The sequence below is a fragment of the Rhinolophus ferrumequinum genome, chromosome 5 (genome assembly GCF_004115265.2).
Source record: "Rhinolophus ferrumequinum isolate MPI-CBG mRhiFer1 chromosome 5, mRhiFer1_v1.p, whole genome shotgun sequence".
NCBI lineage: Eukaryota > Metazoa > Chordata > Mammalia > Chiroptera > Rhinolophidae > Rhinolophus > Rhinolophus ferrumequinum.
The window spans coordinates 50,176,503-50,193,219 of NC_046288.1; the positions used below are offsets into that span (position 1 = coordinate 50,176,503).

At 33.2% G+C, this 16,717-nt stretch overlaps 1 protein-coding gene across 4 annotated transcripts in view; it reads left to right on the top strand.

Annotated features, from left to right (window-relative positions):
* Window positions 1-16,717, top strand: part of RAP1GDS1 (Rap1 GTPase-GDP dissociation stimulator 1) — a 129,140-nt gene that overhangs the window by 42,910 nt on the left and 69,513 nt on the right. For 3 of the 4 annotated variants that reach the window (XM_033106321.1, XM_033106322.1, XM_033106323.1), the window contains exons 3-4: window positions 6,869-6,991; window positions 12,006-12,131. In XM_033106321.1, coding sequence (XP_032962212.1) covers window positions 6,869-6,991; window positions 12,006-12,131 — 249 coding nt within the window. Of the gene's footprint in view, window positions 1-6,868; window positions 6,992-7,031; window positions 7,050-12,005; window positions 12,132-16,717 lie in introns of those variants that run through there. The other variant, XM_033106324.1, reaches the window with a different exon arrangement.

The following is a 16,717-nucleotide window of genomic DNA, read 5'->3' on the forward strand; positions in this document are numbered from 1 at the left end:
CTAGTCTGATAATGCCAACACACAGAAGAGTGAGGAAACTTCAGAGAAATGGAGTAGGAGCCCTGATGAAAGCATTCATGATGCTCACTCTTCTTATAGACTTTACAATTATGTGAATTGTGAGCTAATAAATTCCTCTATTGGAGTATAATACAGTAATTTCTATTACTTGTGGTATGTCCTGATATGTAGTGGTTTAAAATAGATTTTCTTTTTATAAAATCAAGCATATTGTATACAATTTTGAAAATAAAAACATTTTTATTATAATTGTTTTATTTTATAAAATTTGAGTCATGCCATGTAAACGTAGGTTCCGTTTTTTAAAAACATTTTTGAGCATTTACCCATGATATTAAATATTTTTTTAATGATGTTTTACTGATTATATAATGTTTTTTTGGCTAGACCACAATAGGTGTCATCTATTGTTGGACATTTCTTAATTACGTCTTAATTTAAGATGATACTGTGAGCTCTTTAACTATTTCCTTTGGCCAAGATTACAGCAATGTTGAGTTTAAGTGACTCCTTAACTTATTTTCCTTTTCTATATATCTATTTGTTGTCTGTTTTTGTTTTCCTAGAAAGGTAGAGTAAATTTTGCATCATGTTGACTTGTTTGTATAGTGTAGTATTTCCTTACATTGATTCCTTGGATCGCTCTTTTTTTTTTTTTTTTAAGATGCTCCATTAGGAAATAATTTGTTTATTTGAAAAACAGTATATAATCCTGTAGGCTTATGGTAAACATTAACAAATTAAGGACTTCAAAGAACCCTACAGATGCCAGATCTCTTTAGCTTTGTTTACTTCATATTTTCCCCCAAGGTATTTCACAGTAGGATGAAGATGGGTCTTTTACTGAAAATATTCCTTACTATGTGTGTTTTACTATGTCCGCATTCTTTTAGTATGAAGTGAGCAAATCCACATTTACTACAGGGACCATATTTTCAGTAATTATTTTAACTTCTACCAGGTGAATGATTCTAGTTATATACTCTGCTTTTACCACAATCATGAACACAATTCCTCCTGGTGTTTATTTTCTCAGTAAATATCTTTCTTTTATTTTTTTAACCATACAACACTTAATTTTTTAGCAACTACTTTATGACCTAGTTACTGGTAATTTTAAAGAAAATAGTCAAACAAGCAGGTTTAGTCTAGTGTGATGATTTCCAAACACGTAACTTCTCCAACTCCCACAGCTCACGTTGTCTCTGGAAGTGAAATGACTGCAAGACTGTCAAAATCATTTATTGTAATTTTATAAAATGACTCTCACAACTTAATCTTTTAGTATGACCTGTTTCTGATAGTGAGTCATTGTGTAAAATGGGTCTTTGTTCTGCCCTCTTTTTTTTCATGACTGTATACATCTTTTTCTTTCCTGCATCTCATGTTCCTTTGATATGCTTAAAATCCTTAACGGGTTAAAAAGGGTCTCATCGGTGAAAGAAATATTATTTTATTAATTTCCCCCTGCCCTACTTCATATACTTCCATTTTCTTTTACAAACAATTTCTCATTTGTCAGGCCCTTAACTTTAATCTTAGCATATTCCTCTTACGTGTTTTAATTTTTTTTTTAAACCTGCTTCACTTTGACTATACTCAGTTGCCTTTCTCTTCTTCAATCACTGCCTTAATTTATGTATCTCAAAACACTGTACATCCCTTTATCACTCAGTTGTCCCACTGTAGTTCTTACTCCTGTAAAATACGTGAAATGAAAAATTATTTTACATAATAACTTGGCAAATCTGGTCAAGATAGTTCCATCACCATATATCTTCTAAGTAACAGTTATGATAGGAAAAGCAGTGGACTAGGAATTCAGAAAAACTGGATTCTTGTTCCTTTTCCAATATAATTTTATCTTATGGCCTTTTTTGTGATACGAAGAAAACAGAATCTATCAGGCCTATCTCACATGACCTGTTTTAAAAATTAAGAGATAATATGTTTAAGAATGCTTTGCAATTAAAAAAATCCTTTCAATATAAATCTAACATAGCATTTTTATGGTAGTCAGATATCAGTCAGGTACCTTTAAATGAGGACACTGTGAGTCTGAATAGGAATCAGCTGAGGTGGTAGGGGGGCGTGTGACATTTCCGAGAGGGAACATATGCGGTAAGGAAGTATGAATTACTCTAAGGAATTTAATGTGGCTAGTGTGTAGGATGTCAGTGGAGGAGTATCAGGAGATAGGGTGGGGAAATATTATGAATGTGCTTGAATGTTTAGTTAAAAGCAATCATGGAGGATTAGAGATTTAAAATGGGAGAGTAACACAAAATTTGCATTTCCAGAAGTTCATTTGGTAGCTTTGTAGATGATAGGCATGCTGGAAGGGGTGCGTGGCTAGACTTAGGGAGATTCTTGAGGAGATTGCATTTAACAAAGGTCAGACCTAAGAACGTGAAATAGCATAAATGTAGAAAGGAAAGGATAGATGTGTAAGATGGTAGTGAGATGGAATCTGTGGAACTTACATTCTGATTAAATGTGGGTGGTAGAAAGGCATTTACTGAAAGAGAAAAATTTGTGATCATTCTAGGGCTTCTGGCTTAGATGGGTTTCCTACCTTTCATTAAGATAGAGACTAGAATGAATTTAAAGAAAAGAGGATAAATTGGATTTGGGGAATGTTAAATTTGAGGTATTTATGGTATATGAAAACAAATGTTTTCAGTAGGATGAAATGAGAGAAGATTTGGGACTTGTCTCTGTGGTAGTAAACGCAGCTTTGGGTTTGAATCAGATTGCCTGGGCACAGGACCAGGTCTCTAGTTATACCTTATTCTAAAAATTTACCCTCTGCATAGTTCCCCAGAAACAAGGGTACACGTGGCCCTTTGAGTCATAGCCCTGGTGCTTGCAATCAATCCCAAATCTGAATCTGTCAGTAGGTCCCTTGGACGTGTAATATAAGGATACCAATTCTTTACTGTTCCCATCTATAACTAAACAACACTTCAAACATTTTTTATTACTTTAAAGCAATACTGTCAATCTGTCTAAATACATTTTTAATCTAAGAGAGTCATAGTAATAGCAGTCATTATTTTTGTTTTTCTAACTTGGAGCTTGTAATCAAGTGGTTATCAAGTGCTTTTCATTACTTTATCCTGATGAAGTCTGTATGTTAACATAACATCAAAAATTCTGCTTATTGTAGTAGTATACCTGAAAACCCCCTATTGGTATTTAAAGTCAGTTATTTTAATGTATTTATTTGGCAGCTTTGTTGGGAACTTGAGCCTTTCTCAAGCCATATCTTAAATTATGAGTTCCTTCTCATTCTGCCTACTCCTTCCCTTCTACCAGGGTATTGGCTTTGAGAAGTTCTGAGTCATGCTTTAGCTTCTCCCCATATGGCATTGTAGTCTAGCTTCTTGATTTAGTCTTGTTTCAAGTTCTTCTGACCCAATTGGCCACTTTTTTCTTTCTGTTACTGGCAGTTTCATAACTAAGCTGCCTGTTGCCATTGGGAGGTCAGGTGGAGTGTGGACATAGGGCAGCAGGGACAGAATGAGTGCCAGCAGCACTGCAAGGGCTACTGTGATGGATGTGACTCCTGTAGTAGCTCCTACAGACACTATTTTAGAATAGCAATTGCCCGTCATATATGGGTCTTTCAAAATTCAAGGACTGCCAGCTGCCTGTAATTTGTGGGCACACTCAAACAGTTTTATGACCGCACCTAAATGTGAAGGGGGAAAAGGTATTGAATTGAGTCCTGAAGACATTTAAGAGGAGTGTAGTTAAATGTCAATAGCAGTCTGGCTAAATATAATGAAAAACCTATCTTTTTTAAAGACTCCCTGAGCACAGTGCATGATTTTTTTTTTTACAAGTGGCCCTTCATTTGGACCTGCAAACACTTAACCTCTTACTCTCAGTCCTCTTTTAAAATCATTTCAAGGATAATCACAGATATCTGAGAACATCTTTTAGTTTTACAGATAAATATGCATTTGAGATGCAATATAATGCCAGTGCAGAAATTATATATGAAATGAGGCTGAAACTTTGTAATTATTTATTGGACAGTGGTGTTTTAGTGATAAGCAGTATTTGGTTCTTGGTTTTTATGCTAAAGGAAAGAAGGTAATTCCCAGATGTTTAATTTAAATTCTGAATCTATAGAAATCCACATGCTAACAGGTAAATAGAAGTCCTGTTAGGTTTTTCTAAATTGTAGATCAGTTTTATATGAAAAACCAGATTATATTTATTCCTTTTATTTCTCTGACAATAGCATTTTAAAAATACTATTCCCAAATTATTGATTTACCTAAATATAGCTATTCTCCCAATTTCTTGGATTGTAATCTATAGAAAGTCTCATTAGAGTACAAGAGTTTTGTACTGTTTTCCTTTTTTCCCTTGCCCCTGACATTCAGCCCTGATGTTTAGCCATTCTTTCAGTTACATTTGAAATGAGACACGCATGGGTGATTTGCAGTTAGCTGCTTACCTCCACACACCAAATGCCTCCGCTTCACATCTAATCATGATGCATGCCTTATGCCACATACTTTTGCTCTCATTCCTGCACCAGCAGATGGTGGGAGAAGACCCCTGGGGCACTCTGGCCCAGCATTCTAAGGTTGTACATCTTCTGGTAGCAATGGTCAGAAAAGGAAGGATTTTAATACGGCAAATTGGGCTCAGTTATTTTTGGCTTTTTGTTTTTTTTAAAAAAATTAATTAATAGAAATTTGGTGTCAGAATTTCAGTTGGTACCTTAAAAACTTATTTTTTAGTCCATGAAACAAAATAAAAGCAAAAAGGCACATTATGTTTTATAAATGGGCTTGCTGAAAAGACTGCTGTGTTTATTATGTCCCATCGTGGTACATTATGTTTGTAATAATCTGAATTGTAAGACATGTAAGTGACAGCGTACAGAAGGACAGGTTTCACCTGTTTATGCTGAAGTAAGTTTTCTATTCTACAAAATAACACCAGTGGTTGCCAGGTGCTGCATATATTGATTTGGTAGTTTTAGTAGAATCTGAAGTTGCTATTTATGCTCTGTGATTAGTACGACTGGTGACGTTAGGCAAGTTTACTTCATATTTCTGGGCTTCTATTTCTTCACTTAATAAATAAGATTGTTTTAAAGTATCTCCTTTTTATTATAGTACACAAAATGTAAGAAGCTGAAATAGTACTAGCTATGTGAAAATGCACTAGGCTTATGGTAGGAAAAGGAAATGCATGGATGAAGTTTCAACATTGAACAATCTTGGTTACTTGATGTGTAGTACTAATGTCATGGATAAACATATATACACGCACACACATATACACACACATATACAAACTAATTGCAAATGACTTTTTTAAAGTAATAAATCCATGGAAGTATAATTTTCTGTATAATTTTCTATTGCTTCAACCATTTGACAACTGTAGATTTTCCTGATGATGTTAAGAGTGTTGTCGTTCTTTGCAGAATCCTGGGTAATCAAGCGGTACACAGAGCACTGGTTTTCAATTTTTTGGTTTTTTAACCAAAACCTATAATTAGAAATACATTTTATATCCAGCAGGTATATACATACAGTTACATATGCATGTGCATACACATAATTCAACTACTCTTTCACTAATTGTGTTTTATCTTCCTGTGGGCAAAATATTTTTCTATTTATTTGTTGTTACAGGTGTTGTTAATTCTCTTTTCAAGAAATTGCTGATCCTTATTCACCAATCCATTTCTGATTTTCTAATAGATTGGGACCCACAGTTTGAAAAACAGTGCACTGATCAGCACTTTCTATAAAGAAATACATTATTTTTGTAGACTTTCTCAGATTATTCTATTAATAATGATTTTCCTATTCTCTTTATCACATCAGCTACTATTTACGTAACAAGAAATCTTTAGAATTCTTTCTTGTTTTTATGTAGATCCAAAGGATGTAAAAGATACAGAGGAGCAATACATAGAAACAAATTTAAATAGAATATTTAATGAGCCATAAATAGAATATTTAATAAGACACACTATTTTTAAACACATGCAATTCCTCTTCATTGGTCAGTGTCAAATAGTAATTTTAGGTTTTATTTCCTTGAGCTTTTCTTTATTTGCATCATCATTCCAGGTGTTTTTATATCTTTTATTTTAATACGTCATACTTTTACTAACAGATACATGAAGTGGCTTGGTTTCATTGAAAGTTTCTTTATTTGTACTTTAACAAAGAAGAAAAGGAAAGAAGTAGAAACCTTAAATTTCTATATCACCAAATAGAGTTCTGAGTACCATGGCCGTGTTGCTGTTTACTATTTCCCTCCTTCATTAGTGGTGGTTTGAACAGCTCTGTGGAAAACATAGTAATCATATGGAACTATATACTTTCTTTTGTCACTCCATATAAAATGATATAAGTGAGTTTTTGCTCATTGCCATTTTAAAAAATTGTAGTAGCAATTTTTTTAGTAGTAGGAAACCATAATTTACACACACACACACACACACACACACACACACCATTAAAGAATTCAGAAGGGAAGTAGGAAAAACATTCCTACTCTGAATAGGCAATGTTGGAATTAACAATGAAAAGTAAGTTTGGTATACAAATGGTACATTCAGAAAGGATTCCTTCGTAATCTGACTATAGATAGACAAAAGATTGCATTGTAAAGTGTTTTGTGCAGATAAATCAAAAGCAGCTGCAGAACTGAAGGTAATTTTATGTTAAATACATACATTTGAATGTATACTGGGCAAATTCCTATTATGGATGGTGAAAATTCTTAAAGAGTATACTATATATAAACTTGTCCGTGTTAGTTTTAAAGATTTTCATTGAAGCTCTTTGCATGTATCTTTCAGATTTGGAAACAAGTGAAAAAATCCAAGGAAGTGGAATACTTCAACTGTTTGCAAGTCTGTTGATTCCCCAGTCTTCGTGCACAGCCAAAGTAGCTAACGTCATAGCAGAAGTAGCCAAAAATGGTGAGGTTTTCCTCAAGAACTTTTCTGCTGGGAACATCTTCAGTTTTACACCTTACTTGTCAGTATGTTTTATTAATTTATGTTTTAATTTTGTAGATTAGACATTTTTTATTTCTTTCTATTTCTCTTTACTTTGACTTTTTTCATGCAATTGTTGCAAATGACTGTTTATAGTCATTCTATTCATGTGTTTCCCATTTGCTATTCCATTCCTTCACAGTAGAATTAAAGGAAAGCAATGCTAGTCCTTGTGGCACCTGTATTGTTTATTACTTTGGTTATAGGATTGTTGAGCTTGCCACTGACTTATCCATCTTACTGTCACAGGAGAGCTTACCTTTTTCAATGTATATATTGCTTTGTGTTATACCCAGGTATACTATTTATTTTTAGTCTGGCAATCCTCCTGACACTGGAATGTGACTGCAACAGAGCAGTTGGACTGCATGTTCTGTTTTCTGCATTCACCTTCATAGAAAATAGATTTTAAGTTTCCATGTAAGAATACCCTGGACAAACAATGATGACAGCAAAGCTTAGATTATGTAACAGCTAATCCACCTCGTTACACAGAGAAGTTCTATCTAATGAGAGAGTCTTTGGAAGAATTCTTAGGTAGTAGAAATATTTGCACATGATTTTGGTTCAATCAGTTTGAGAAATCCTTCTTAAAGCAGTTTCTAAATATAAGGGAAGATTATCCTAAATGTAATATCTTTAATGTGCCTCAACTTACCTGTTTGATATTATTTTTAGGCCTTTTATTTTAGTAAGTTGCATATGTCATACCTTAAAGAGAAGAAATTTTAAAATTCTGGCCTCATTTGTGTAATCATTATGGCAGGTGGCATTGTAAAGTACCAGTAAAACAACTTGTTCATATGTGTATTGCCAAAAAAGAAATTGCCATGAAATTTTTTCATTTGTGTAGAGATTCTCAAAATATCTTTCAGGTATCAATGAGGTTTTCTATATTGGTAAATCATTGTTTGGTTAACTGAAAACTGGCTACTGTTTGTAGGTCACAACTAAGCTATTGTAATTATATTTTCACTATGCTATGCTTTGGATTCGAGCTGCTCATAAACACTCAGAGGTCTTGGAGTGTTTAGTGTACCTCAAGCAAATTTGAACTGCTCTGAATAGATAGTGATTTCCTTGGGACAACAGAGAACTCCTAAAGCAGATAATGTTTCAAAATGGAACCCCTCCAGACATGGTTTGTTACCCTAGAACAACCACTATCTGAATCTTCTTCCATGCAAAGCAACTTTATTTTTAAGATCAAGTGTTTTATTTTCAATTTCATTAGAATCACAGTATAGATTTCTAGAAATCAATATTTATCGTAAAGCCTTTTTTCTTAAAAATGAGCACACACTATAACACAGATTCAGAAATTTTGTGTAGTAGATATTTGTGAAATGAATTGCCATTCCGTGATCTTACTTAATATCAATTGTCATAATACTTTGTCAGAGTTTCATGATAACTTTGCTGATAGAGGTTGGTTCTAGTAATAATCTAAGCAGAGGACAGCTATGTTCTAAAACATAATATAATTTTTAACATTTATACTTTATACTCAGAAGATTTTTAAAGGCATTTCACTAACCTCTACTGGTTAAAATAAATGGGATACATTTAAATGGTTCTTTACTGCTTATTCACCACATTGTTTTTTTTTAAGTGACTGAGAAAGTGGATTAGAGTCTTCTTTTTAAAACATATATCTTCAGAAATACAACAGAGTATATTAATTGGGCTTGTATTTCTTCTTGTTAGAAACTTCACAGTGTAAAAAAATTTTATGAACCAAAGGACAAAATAGATTGGAAGTTGATTTGTTCATCTTCACTCTACTGTACACTTTATATTTCTACAGAGGAAAAATATTAGAATACACTTCTTAGACGAATTAATCATAAAATATAATTGCGTTTAAATTTTCACATAACCCCCCAAAAAAAACTCTATAAAAATTAACATACCTGACTGTGCGCTGATGTTCAAATCTAGAGCATTAGTAAGAAGTTCCATGGGCTACTTTAATGTGGGAGCATAGCTGTGACCATAAATGACAGTAAGAAGTTTTGATAGCTTTTAAGTAAAATATTCCCCGATGTAATAGTTTTAAGACAGATTTGAGGCAAAGGAAAAATAAGCAAGACAGGAAGTATCCTATTTTCTTGTTTTCAGAATTGTACTCTCAAGTTATCTAATATTAATAATAATGATAAATTCCTAAAATTAGGTGATGTTATGTGCCTACATTGTGCCAGGTGTTATGTACAGTATTTCAAATTCTCGTAACAACCCCATATGAGAGAGTGTTATTTTATACACATGAGAAAACAGACGTTAAGTATTTTGCCTATTTTCACACAGCTAGTATGTGGTACAGTTGGATTCAGACACTTCAGTGATAATAGTTGGAATTTATGCTTCACCTTGTTTCCTCTTCTTTCACTTCTCTTCAGTAAAGGAGATTTTATGCTAGCAGTGGACAGTGTACCAGTGGTCTGGGTACAGGGATAGCAGCATATGACCTGAAAAATTAGGCTAATAACTGAAGTTGAAAATGTATAAAAGCAAACAAAAGTTGAGCCACTTTCTATTTATTCCTCTAGTCCTCCAAAGCACTGGTTCCCTGCCTTGGACTAGGAGCATCAAATCCCTGGGAATTTGTTAGATGCAAAATCTTGGACCCTCTCACGCTGACCTACATAATGGGGAACTCAAGGAGTAGAGTCCAGCGGTCTGTTTTAACAAGTCCTCCGGATGATTCAGATGCCTGTAAAGCTTGAGAACCAAATCTCTGTCTAAAGTAATACAGAATCATTAGTTTGGGTCAAGAGTATGCTTTCCCCCCATCTGTACTTTATCAGATTGCAAAAGTGTGTTTATCAGTCTTTTCCACTTGAATGCCCTCAACAAAAGAGTGAAAGTCTGCACCTAGGATGGGCTAGGGAGGGCACCACCAGAAACACGAAGGAGCCCGTTTTGTCTTGTAAGTTGAGTTATTTTAATTTTGCCCTCTGCTCCATAGCTAGTGTATGTTTAGTTTTGTATAAAATATATGTATGCTCTAGAAAAATTGTTCAGTAATAAATTGAGATGTGAAAAAAAAATGCACCGTGTTATCAGGTAGCTTCAAGTATATCTTGACACTTCAGTGTTGGAAGCTGAACCTCAGTCATTTTGTAAGAATTAGTTAAACACTTAACTAGTATTCTTTTTAAAAACGCAGTACAAAGCATGAATGAAAAATGTCAATTCTGTAACCCACATATAAAAGTCACTTATTCTTTTGTATACATTTCTCATAGTTTTCTTTGTTTTTCTAAAGAAAAATAATTTTCCTAAATAAAAAATTAATTATAGGAAGGTTCTTAGAGAAATATATACATTACCACTGAATATACATTACTAGTTTACCAAACATTAAAGTATACTCTAGCACTCAGTGTTTTTACTCAGCTTATAGAGTTAAAAGGAGTTCTAATAAAATACATTTTGTTCTTTCAGGTAGACGAAAATGGCAAAGGTTCATATATATCAGCTTTTTAAATATTTGACAAGTAGATATGTAAAAAGCAGATTTTATAAATCTCAGTGTAATAAAAGGAAAAAATTTTTGTGGTTTTTATCACAGCTTGTACTTTGTGATGCTACTGAATGAATATGTAATTTAAGTACGTTTGGGAAAGGAAAAGCAAAAAAGAAGGGAATTAACACTGGATTTAGAAAGAAAAAGAAATATTCAATCAAAAGCAATTATTGAATAATTTGATTGAAGTCCACATATTATACAAAAACATGAATTCCATCTCGTATAGAAAGGCATATACATATACAAAGAATTAATGGTCTCTTGCCTTCTATTGCCTAATGGCTTCCACTGACTTTGATTTCTACTCACTGTCATTCTTTATACCGTGTTTTCCCGAAAATAAGACCTAGCCAGACCATCAGCTCTAATGCGTCTTTTGGAGCAAAAATTAATGTAAGACCCGGTCTTATATTATGCAAGACCCGGTCTTATTTTACTATAAGAGCGGGTCTTACATTACTTTTTGCTCCAAAAGACGCATTAGAGCTGATGGTCCGGCTAGGTCTTATTTTCAGGGAAACACGGTATATTTTTGTTTCAGCCTCTTCCTAATAGTCCTCCACCCTTCCAGAACTTGTCAGTTCTCTGGAGTTTAAATTACCAAGAGAGGATCTGAGTTTTATTTTCGGTTTGTCACCATTGCCCGTTTAGCAGACCTTTCAAACTACACCATCTGATCGGCTCTTGGTCAGCCTGTATATAGGCTGAACTCGAGTCATTGTTCACCCAGCTGTGATCAGGTAACAACAGGTTCACGTGGTGTGAACTAGGGATGTATGTAATGGGAACTCCTTTGAACAAGGATGACCGCGACAGCCATTCTGTAGCCTCTCCAATATATTTTAGATAGATAGACAGAATATATATATATTATTTTAAACATATTCCTGATAAATATAATAAAACCAATTTACCATAGGCTAATTTTATATAAAAAGAATTAAGTTCCTACTGTATCTTATCAACATTAAAACAAAACAGTGTTGATCGAAATGATGTTACTCGAGGACCTGTTGTACTTTATTATCAGGCTCATGGAAAGACCATTACCAGTGTTTCCATCATCACATGCTGCTTCCTAAGGACATCCAGTTCCTATAAGAAGATGGTGATAAATTAGGTATAATGAAGGTTAATTAAAATCCTTTCAGTTTATGGCAGAGGCTATCAACAAAGGAAAATATGACCTCACTCATTTTTGTGTATTTATTTCATGAAGTACGTAGTAGTATATATTATATATATATTGATTTAAACAATGGAACTTTTGAACAGAAATGTACTCTTCAGTAGTAACCCACCTCAAGCATTTTAATTGTAGGTATTTATTTTATTAAGGAACATGATTTATGTAAATTGTGAGTCTTTAGGTTTTTAATTAAATATGTCACTTGTTTTCAGAATTTATGCGAACTCCATGTGTGGATGCTGGATTGATTTCACCACTGGTGCAGCTGCTACATAGCAAAGACCAGGAAGTGCTGCTTCAAACGGGCAGGGCTCTAGGAAACATATGCTACGATAGCCGTAAGTGTCCAAATATCAATAGTACACTTACAAGCTTTTTTTTTTAGAATGATCATTTTCAGACTAATTCCCTTTTAGTGTTAGCGCTGTCTCTTCTAGGCTAAGACACTAACATGGGCTGGTATGACTTAGCTCTGCTTGTTTAGCAGAACCGATGGAAATTTGGGCCATAGTGTTCTTATCTAAGAAGTTACAGGAAATGAATTCTTTTCCTCTGCTATCTGAAAATTGTATTTTTCAAGAAAAGTAAGTCAATTTCTAAGAAATTTGGGCTCTTGATTAAATACATGTGTATATCTTTTCTATTAGGTTTTATTCAAGTACTATTGCTGAATGAGAACATAGTTTTTTAAAGTTTTCTAAGTCTGTCCAAATACATTTTTAATTACTTGCGATTCAGTAAAACCATTCATAGAAACCATGATCTTCTCAAAAGCTAGATTGGCCTACTGCATCTGCATTGACTCCATTCCTCTTTGTCATAATGTCATTGTCATCGTCACCGCTTTCTATAACATATTGTTCTTGTAGGCAAAGAGAAAGCAAGAACTTGGCTGTGGGTATGTTGCAAAATTTTTATGTTTTCCACTTCTCCTTCACCACATATATGTAAGCAAAATACAGAAAAATCTTGAGGATATTCAGTTTAATTAGGCTTATCCTGATTTTCCGAGTCAAAACCACATATTTTAAATTTTACCTTTAAAGTCTCTTAGGAATTTAGTTCCATTTATATAACCAAGGTAATTTATTGCTTATTTTCCCCACTGAGTTTGTAACTCACCACTAAGTGAATTATATTTTGTTATAAACACAGAAGATTAGGCCCTTTTATAATAGGCAATGCTTCCAAAGTGATTTGCGCATTATAAGCCAGATGTTAAAAAAGGTCATAAACATACTCATTTATGATAAAAGAAAGAAATAGAAAAAATATTGAAACTACACCTTTCACTTTTAACTTGTCTGCAGCAGCAGTGGTAAGGCTAACCTCACTTGTTCTCCTTTCTTTCCTTTTTCTGAAACATTAACTATTATGTCTGAGGACATGGATGTCTTAATATAAATTTTAACTTAGTTTCCAGTCACTAATACTGCTTATAAATTTACCTGTTTCTTCATTCCTGTTGTTTTTATCCAAGGACATTAGCTTTATTTACCAAATTCTAATGCTTTATGTTTATAACTTTGCTTATCATATTTAGGATTTTTATTAAACACCATAGTTTGTAATGTTAGCTTTCAAGAATGAACTATTTAATGTATATTTTATATATATTGATTTAAACAATATATATCATGAAGACCTCTGCAGAGTAATGTCAAAAATTCATGACATGTGCTGGGAGAGCATTGTACGTTATTGTTTTGATTCGTATCCTTGTTCTGTGATAATTACTAGAATTTAAAGCTATCAAAAGTATTCTTTAATCCTTGTTCACTTTAATTATTCTTGAAGTGCACATTGTTTGAACATAGGAAATATTATCTGTTTTGTGTACCTTTGTTCTAGAGTTTCAAGTAATATTGGTAAAATAGAAGAAACATTCATGGTAATCTGTATTTCATATTGCTATGGTTTTTATGGGCACAGAGTAATTTTATTTCCTGTGTACTCTAAAGAACCTTGGAGTTAGAATAATAAATGTCTAGTTAATATGATTATTATTTTGATGAAACTGCAGTCCATTATTGTAGTGTTTATCATATCCATTTACTCTATTCTTATGAGGTATAGAGTATAAAATCTGTAGATATGCTTTAGGTTATGAAATTAATTTTCTTTCATTTATTTATAAACTCTTCATTTTCATTTAATTCAGTGAAAATTATAGTTAAGTGGAAAATTAAGCATAGTGAATACAGGCTATTTTTTATACTTTTAAACCTTATTTAAAGAAAAGGAAGTTAGTCTTAAAAATGAAGAAGTGATTTATTACTGTAAATCATGTGATGAAATGTGTTCTTTGTGCCCGATTGTATGACTTCTTACCCTTTTATTTGAAAGTAAAGCTCTATGAATTTCTTAGTGATTTCTCCAGAATAATCGTTGGAAAAATATGTCTATGTTTGAATTACAAGAATAACATAAAAGTCTGTAAATGTGATGCTGTGTGGTTGATTTGTGAATTTACTTGAAATGCATTTCTCATTGTATTTTATGACAATTGGGGATTCGAAAGAACCCAGAAATTAGATTTCTTTTTAAAAAATATTGAATGGCTTCTATTTTAATTAATTAATTAATTAACCTTCTTCCTTCTTAATTAACCTTCTCGAGAATGTTATGCTTCATTCTTAAAAGGATAATAGAAAACTATACATGAGATAGCCTTGTAAATACAAGAAATATTTTTCTAATGAATAACATGTTTTAAAATTCACATTTGTGTTTTATTAAACTTATCCATTGGAGTAATCAGTTTACTTACATTTTATAAACGTACTCCAAATGGATAATTTTTTAGTGTGGGTTTATTCAGAATGATACTGCGCTTAACAATAGGTAGTAAAGCCAATGTATACAGAAAGTACCATTAAGGAATTCACTACTAGAGATAAAAGTTTGAGAAATGTGTGCATATATTACAGGTTTTACTTTGACACTTATGAAGTATTTGCTAGCATATTCAGTTAAATCTGTGGAAATCTTTTGAAAAAGTTAGGTCAGATTTCAGTTTACCTGCTTTGATAGTGCCATTTTAGGAACTCTTCCTAATAAAAGGAAACTGTCTTATATAATCCTAACATCAGGTAACAGACTTGATATGATATAACTGCTAAATTGGACAGATTTTTTAAGGCATTGTTGCTAATGAACTTTTTAAATCCCAGTCTCTCTCTTACATAGAGAGATGAAACAAATCACTGAGGGGGAATATTTGTTTTGTTTAAAATGCCTGGTCTTTTTCTGTTCCTCCAGAGAGTGTTTAAGGCACTTCAGTTACGGATTTCTCTTTAGAAGTAGCCAAACAGACTTCTGATATAAGCAACATTTTAAAACTCTAATTCTGTAGCTTTGCCAAAATAACTTTTTATGAGAAGTTTGACGTCTTTTAGATTAAAGAAGAGAAAAAAAAATTGTATTTCAATTTGGAAAGAAATCAGCAAAGCTCTGATGGGATACCGTGTTTCCCTGAAAATACAATCTAGCCGGACACTCAGCTCTAATGCATCTTTTGGAGCAAAAATTAATATAGACCCAGTCGTATTTTGCTATAATATAGGGCCGGGTCTTATATAACATAATGTATTGTAACGTAACATAACATAACATAGCATAACATAACACTGGCTCTTACATTAATTTTTATAATAACATAACGGCTAGGTCTTATTTTCAGGGAAACTTGGTATGCTAGGAAATACGATTTTAAGTAAAGAAAAATAGTATTAAATTTCAGAAATGAATACCTTTGGCCTGTTTAATTCTCCTTATATGGTCATCTTTGTGGAATTCCTCTCTTTCAGTGATTAGTTCTCTTTATATAGCTGTGCACATTTTAAATTGCTGATATATTTAAATGGCCTTATAGTACTTAAGAACTTCATGTTAAATTCCCAACGATTATTTATAATTCATAGGGATTAAATGATGATGGGAGACTGAGTTTTTTTCTGTTTACAGATGTTACTACTTGAGATTAGGAGATAATTGATATTGAATATACTGGTTAAGTGTTATATAGTAGAGGCTAGAAGAAAATGATGACATGAGGTTAAATATGTGCGCCTTTTTATATATCAGAAAGAATAATATGCAATTCAAATTAATACATGTTAACATTAAATAAGTATGCCTCTTTACAGAAATAAAATGAATACTTGTCCTTATATAATTAGTCCTGTTATTGGAAAGATGCATACTTAAAGGAACATGATATACTGTCTTATGAAGTGTGATAAAAAAATACGGTGAATGTTTAAATAAAAATTTATTACAGTAGAAGACACATTGCCATTAATCCCCCTCAAAGTACTCCCCCTCGCTTCAAACACACTTATCCCATCATTCTTGCCACTTTCAGAAGCAGTTCTGGAAGTCTTCTTTTATGAGTGTCTTTAGTTGCACTGCCATGGCTGCCTTGATGTCCTGAATCATTTTGACTTTGGGGAAGAACCAGAAGTCGCACAGTGCCAGATCCAGTGAATAAAGTGGATGAAGACACACCTTAATGTTTTTATTTGACAGACATTGCCCTACCAGAAGTGATATGTGAGGTGGAGCCTTTCCTTTGTGATCAAAACATACGGTGAATGCTGCTGCCTAGTGCCATCCAACGGAAAGGCCGGGATCTTCAACATGGGAAGTGGCCCGTCAAACCTTAGTAACAGTGTGTGTGACAAGTTTCAGCTTGTTCGGTGCAGTCAGTCGGGTGTGAGCTACAGTTGGGAGAAGGTGTGTTTTAAAGTGTGCCATAAATCATGGATCATGAACAACGCATTAACATGAAATGGGCAAATGGTTTCAGTTTCATCCTCTATCATGACAATGCTCTGTGTCACACATTGCTTCTGGTACAGCAATTTCTGTCAAATAAAAACATTACAGTGCGTCCTCGTCCAACTTATTCACCGCATCTGGC